Source organism: Molothrus aeneus, unplaced genomic scaffold (assembly GCF_037042795.1).
Source record: "Molothrus aeneus isolate 106 unplaced genomic scaffold, BPBGC_Maene_1.0 scaffold_34, whole genome shotgun sequence".
NCBI lineage: Eukaryota > Metazoa > Chordata > Aves > Passeriformes > Icteridae > Molothrus > Molothrus aeneus.
In genome coordinates this window covers 4,154,237-4,160,868 of record NW_027099005.1, presented here as the reverse complement: position 1 = coordinate 4,160,868, position 6,632 = coordinate 4,154,237, and the positions used below count along the sequence as shown (strand labels likewise).

Genomic DNA, 6,632 nt, shown 5'->3' with positions numbered 1-6,632 from the left:
AAGGAGACCATTGTGACACTACAGGGCTGCATGGAACTGTGAACTGATGTGACAGTGAGGGGCCCAATGGAATCATGAGGCCATTCTGTACTTCAGGGCTTCATGGAGCCCAGGTGCCATTGTGGCACTGCAGGGCCTCATGGAATCCTGGAGACCATTATGGCACTTTGAGGCCTTGTTGAGTCAAGGGGCTCTGCAGGGCCTTGTGGAACCAAGGAGCTCTTTGTGACACTGCAGGGCCTCATGGAAGCAAGGGGCCAGTGTGATACAGCCAAGCCTTTAGGAACCAAGTGTCCATTGTGATCCTGGTGAGCCCAATAGGACAAAAAGGCCATTGTCAGACACTGCAAGGCCTCATGGAAGCAAGGGGCCATTGTGCCACTGCAGAGCCAAGGAGACCATTGTGGTATTGCTGGGCCTTGTGGAAACAAAGATCTGTTGTGATACTACGGGGCCTCATGGAACCAAGGGGCAATAGTGATACTGCAGGGCTCCAGGGATCCAAGAACATGGAAAAATTCTGGTTGGCTTGGCTTCACTGTTCCAGCTGACCTTGGCATGTTGAGGGTTGCTTCTTTGCTGCCCCTGAAGCCCTGGAGTTCTGTACTTTCCTTTCTCTGGGAAAAAACTCTCCTCCTCTGTTGTGGTGTGTTTTATGTTTGCTCAGTTTTCCCCTCATTGTTCTCTCAGAAGGTCCTGCCCTGTTACCAGTTTGTGTCAATCCCCAAACCCCTCCCCAGTTGTCTTGGTTACTAAATGTATCTTTCTTGTTCCCCACCCCTGGCTGCCTGCCTCTTACTCGACACCCCTGCCTCTTTTTCTAGAAAGTTTGGGCCAAGGTGTCGGGTGATTGGGTTAGGGGCCAGGGTCCCTCCCACAACTGTGTTTGATTGGTTCTCCGATTGTGCCAATCCTTAATGTATCCTTCTCTGATTTGCCATCTTTCACCCCCCCCCACCCTCTTTAAAACCTGGGGTTTTCTTGCCTCGGGGCTCTCAGCTTCTTCTCCAAAACCTTCCATGTTTCCCTACCAATAAACCCACCCTCCCTGAAGAAACTGAGAGTCGCCTCTTCATTTCATCCTGCGACTTCGGAGCTCTCTACTGCGGCCACTCGTCCGTAAGCCTGTCATCGCTGGGCACCGGGCCCTGACTTCGTGTTGGGGAAGTGCCTTACTGGCTGGAGATTGGCTGGACTCTCATCTAGCCTGGGCGTTTTACTTTCCACCGGCCACCGCTCCACTCCTCCAGGGGTTCATGGCTGAAATTGGGATTCTACATCCAAATTCAATTATATTGAAGGATGATTCCTGTATGAAACCTGCCAGAACATACAGCTCTGGTGGTCTTGGCATCCTGGGGGTCACCTGTCATCTGCCTTCAAAACACTGGGGGGGTCTGCTTTTCTTTCCATGGAAAAATCATCTTTCAAATGCAGGTGTCCATAGCCAAAATTGGGAATCTGCCTCCAAAATTCCTTATATCCAAGGACAGCTCCCAGACAAAAGCTGCCAGGACTGTCTAGGTTCCCTTGGCTTCCTGAGGGCCAGCTCTCATCTGCCTGTGAAACACTGGGGCTCTGTACTTTCCTTCCTATGGAAAAGAACTGTCCTTCTGGTCCAGGTATCCATGGACAAAACTGGGATTTGGCCTCCCAAACTCCTTCTATCCAAGGATTGCTCCCAGACAAAAGCTGCCATACAAACAGGTCTGGCTGGCCTTGGCCTCCTTGGGGCTGCCTCTAATCAGCCTTTGAAACACTGGGGCTCTGCCCTTTCCTTCCTGTGGAGAAGAACTGTCATTCTGGTCCAGGCACTCATGGCTGAAATGGAATTCCAACTGCAAAATTCCGCAAATATCCAAGGGTTGCTTTCAGACAAAAGCTGCAAGGACAGACAGGTCTGGCTTGCCTTGGCCTCTGGTGACTGCCTCTGATCTGCCTTCAAAACCCTGGGGCTCTGTGGTTTCCTTCCTGTAGAAAAGAACCGTCCTTCTGGTCCAGGCACCCATGGCCTCAAGCACGTGAGCACTGTACAGGGACAGAGGAGCTCTGTGCTCAGTGGGGTGGAGACTGAGGACAGCAGAGGAGAGGCCTGGGAGGGACTGAAGGGTGGATCATTTTAACATGGAAGAGAACAGCCAAAGAAAGAAAAAAATCAAAGCTAAGGGAACCTGGGGAAGACCAGAGTAGGAAAAAACCGAAAGGGATTTCCCTCACAGGGAAGGGCTGTGGTGCAACACATCCCCCAGAAGGAGCCTGGGTATCAGCCCCAGGCTTTGTGTGGGCAGGCAGAGGCAGGCAGGAAGCAGAGCTGTCAGCAAAGGAAGGGCCCAGCCAGGTGGGGCAGCCGGGGGATGCCGACAGCCTGCAGGGACAGAGGCGCAGGGCAGGGACACCGTAGGACAGCCTGGGCTGCACAAGGCACAGGGATGGGCAGCAGCTGCAAGACAGCCCTGCCAGAGCCAACTTGGGCAGCACTTTGGCCATGGCTGCTGGGCCTGGGCCTGAGGCAGGAGCAGGAGACAAGTGACCCTTGCAGGCCTGGGGCCTCATGGCCTCCTTGTCCCTGCTATCCCGCACGCTGCCCAGCATCGCAATAAACATAGACTTTCTAACTTTAAACTGTTAGAGAGTGTTTTTGTCTGTCACAGTTGGATATCAGTACTAGATCAATATCCATATACTTTAATTAAATCACATCACTGCCTCCAGTGTTCTGCTCTAACTGAATCCTGGGGACACTTTCTCAGTCGTGTCCCTCACTGGGACCCATTAAAACTTCCTAAACTTTGGAGTCTAATTTAACTTTGAGTTCTTGAGAAGTTTTTGAAGATACTCTCAGGGACTGAGTCTGATGTAAACAACACCAAATCCCTGAGAGGCTCATTAAAGTCCTTGTGCTGTGTCTGTGCTGCTGAGCTTTAAAGGAACAGCTCTTCCCAGGGCCAGCTCCTCTCCCAGCCCAGCAGGGCTGAGGGCTCTGCCTGCAGGCACTGAGGGGACAGGAGCCAGGCAGAGACAGGCTGAAGGCAATCAGGATTGGGAAGACATTGAGCTGAGACTTCACCTGGGGAAAGATCTTCACAGCCCTGTGCATGGTGAGTGTGTGGGTGCAGGGCAATGTCCCCTGTGCTCCTGGAGGGATCTCCTGAAGCCAGCACACCCCAGAGCCTGGGGGATGTGTCAGGAGGACTCTCCCAGTTTCTCTGTGGCACAGGAGGAGCAGGAGCAGGAGGAGGAGGATGTGCTGCAGAGCGGGGCTGCCCTGGGCACCGTCAGAGGGACAGGGCAGGACGGCTCCTGCTGCCAGGGACGGCTGCAGGGGCTGAAGCTGGGGCTGCAGCCAGGGCTGCCCAGGGCTGTCCTGCACAGCAGCTCCTGCAGCCCTCAGGGCTCTTGGCCAGCCCAGGGCATGTGCCACCTGCCAGGGGCAGCTCTCAGCCTGCCTGGCAGCTCCCCATGGACGCTGCAGGGGAGAAGTTCCAGGTGCAAGGAGCCACCCCCAGCAGGGCAGATTCCTCCTGCTCTGGAGATGGTGCTGCATGGCCAGGGCTGCTCTCAGCTTTCTCCTAAAGGGAAGGGAAAGGGGCTGTCAGCTTTGGCTGTGTCACTGAGACTCCTGCACTGTCAGCCTGGGCATCAGCAGATGGGCCTGAGATCTCCCTCAGAAAGTGCCTCTTCAGCCTCCTCTCCCTACAGACAGCAGCAGCAGCACCTTGGCTTGCAGCATCTCTGTTTGTCTGGCCTGCCCTTAAGGCCCTGCTGCCAGGGAGATGCCCCTGGGCAGTGCCCTGTGCTGGGAGGGGTCTGCAGGGCAGAGCTGAGCCCCCAGGGCTGGGCTGGGCTCTGGCAGCACTGGAAGGGATAAGGCTTGGATAGAGAGAAACAGCTCCCAGCAGGCACAACTCCAGGCAGCAGAGAGCCAGACCAACCCTTGGTATCCAATCCTGTCCAGCTGCACAGGGAAAGAGAGAAGGGCTTAGAGAAACTGACTTTTAAACTTGAGTCTTTAAAAACTCCACTTTATTTTTCAAGCACATTTTAATTTCAATCATGCTGAACTAGAGGAAGGTGTAATAAGCAAAGGCACCTGTGTGGTTCCAGTAGTTCTGACTGCACTGAGACACAGGGAGCCCTGTTTTCCTTCTGGGCTTCCCCAGGGTTCAGGCTGAGAGCAATGCTGAAGATGAATCAGTAACTCAGGAGCACAAACACAAGCTCAAAAATAAAAATGTTGAGTGAAGTTCTCCAACAGGTAGAGAAGTAGTTTTGAGGGAATTCCTAAAATAACTCCATAGGATTGACTCAAAGAGCTTGTCAATGTCTTGTTTCAACAGTCCACCAGGCCCAGAGTGAAGGAATGTCCAACAGCAGCTCCATCAGGCACTTCCTCCTGCTGGCATTGGCAGACACGCGGCAGCTGCAGCTCCTGCACTTCTGCCTCTTGCTGGGCATCTCCCTGGCTGCCCTCCTGGGCAACGGCCTCATCATCAGCGCCGTAGCCTGCGGCCACCACCTGCACAGGCCCATGTTCTTCTTCCTGCTCAACCTGGCCCTCAGCGACCTGGGCTCCATCTGCACCACTGTCCCCAAAGCCATGCACAATTCCCTCTGGGACACCAGCAACATCTCCTACACTGGATGTGCTGCTCAGCTCTTTTTCTTTGTGTTCTTCATGGGAGCAGAGGTTTCCCTCCTGACCATCATGTGCTACGACCGCTACGTGTCCATCTGCAAACCCCTGCACTACGGGACCCTCCTGGGCAGCAGAGCTTGTGCCCACATGGCAGCAGCTGCCTGGGCCAGTGCCTTTCTCAATGCTCTGCTGCACACAGCCAATACATTTTCCCTGCCCCTGTGCCATGGCAATGCCCTGGGCCAGTTCTTCTGTGAAATCCCACACATCCTCAAGCTCTCCTGCTCCAAATCCTACCTCAGGGAACTTGGGCTCATTGTGATTGTTGCCTCTTTAGCTTTTGGTTGTTTTGTGTTCATTGTTTTCTCCTATGTGCAGATCTTCAGGGCTGTGCTGAGGATCCCCTCTGAGCAGGGACGGCACAAAGCCTTTTCCACCTGCCTCCCTCACCTGGCCGTGGTCTCCCTGTTCCTCAGCACCATCATGTTTGCTCACCTGAAGCCCCCCTCCATCTCCTCCCCATCCCTGGATCTGGCAGTGTCAGTTCTGTATTCGGTGGTGCCTTCAGCCCTGAACCCCCTCATTTACAACCTGAGGAACCAGGAGCTCAAGGCTGCAGTGTGGACACTGATCACTGGACAATTTCAGAAGCATTAAACTGGTTGCCAATTTCTGCAATTCGCTTTTAATAAAAGTCATCTTTGATAGATCTATTGGTTTGGTTTTTTTCCTGTTCTTTCTTTTTTTAGTATTATCCCTAAACCATGGCTATTGTTTGTGCCACTTCCCCCTTTACTGTGGCCTCAGACTGTGTCAAAGAGGGGCTGCACTCTCGGTGGCTTTAAATGAAATAAAAGATCTCCCAGCAAAGTTTTCTGCAGAGATGCCCCTTTTGTTGCCTTCTCTGGAGCTGCAGCAGCAATGTCTGTGTGCAGAGCTGGGGCAGATCAGTGCTGGCCCAGCAGCTGTGCCCAGCAGCAGCAGCACTTGGTGTTGCCAGTGCTGCTGCCGTGGCCCTGTCCCGCTGCCCTGGTGGCCCTGGTGTTGCTGCAGGGCCTGAGTGCTCTCGGGGCCGAGCACAGCCCTGGGGGTGGCAGTGCCGGGGCTGCAGCAGGGACAGGCCATGGGCACTGCTGGGGCAGCGCTGACACCTCAGGCCAGGGCCTGGGAGCTCCAGGCTCCTTGCCCAGACTCTCTCAAGAACACGGCCAGGCCAATGCTCAGCACAGAAACCCCCATAAGCAGCCCCAGGCTGGCCGTGGGCAGGCTGGGGGCAAACAGCATGACTGGGGCTCTGCAAGGGCCCTGGGGCAGACGGGAAGGAGCAGCAGAGCAGGGGCTGATCCATCCCCAGTGCGCTGCACAGCCCAGGGCAGCGTCCCAGAGCCTCCTCATGCAGCTGCCAACAACATCCCCCCTCTGCAGCAATGGCCTCTCCCCCAGCTCACACAGGTGCCCCATCCTTGCAGGCACAGACACGGCAGCACTGGCTCAGCAGCCCCTGTTTGCATTGCACACAGCAGGGGCAGCACCCCCATGCTGTTGCTGTGGGGACATGAACCTGAGGGAGCACAAATGCCATCAGCCCCTGGGGCCAGCAAGGCCTGGGGGACACCAGGGAAACCACTCAGCTTTGTCCTGGCCTCTGCAGTCAGCCAGAAAGTTTGTTCCCATCAGCTGGGAGTTTCCTGTCCCACTGCAGACGCTGTTGCTCAGAGCCAGGGCTGCCTGGCAGCCACCCCCAAACTGCCCTGAGCATTTCCTTGGCTGAACCTTTGCTTTCTTTCCTCTTTCCTGATCCAGATTTCTTCCTATTGCCCATCACTGTCCCCTCCCCTGCAAACAGCCTATCCCTGGTTGCCCTGTCCTCTCTGGCCCCACTCCCCATTGCAGTTCCTGACCTGGCCCCATGGGAACGTCCCTTGGGCAGCAGGATCATCCTACAAGTGCTGCAGGAATTGTCTGCAGGCTCCTGCAGTGCCTGCTGCTGCTCCCT

At 55.1% G+C, this 6,632-nt stretch overlaps 1 protein-coding gene across 1 annotated transcript; it reads left to right on the top strand.

Moving 5' to 3' along the window:
- The first annotated feature begins 4,360 nt into the window (after positions 1 to 4,360).
- Positions 4,361 to 5,293, top strand: LOC136570504 (olfactory receptor 14J1-like). Its single transcript, XM_066570966.1, has one exon. It carries the CDS (start codon positions 4,361 to 4,363, stop codon positions 5,291 to 5,293), a length of 933 nt encoding a protein of 310 aa, XP_066427063.1.
- Positions 5,294 to 6,632: the final 1,339 nt, after the last annotated feature.

What these genes read in the sequence shown, in the direction of transcription:
- LOC136570504 (XM_066570966.1), top strand. Translation starts at nt 4,361, where the DNA reads ATGTCCAACAGCAGCTCCATCAGGCACTTCCTCCTGCTGGCATTGGCA.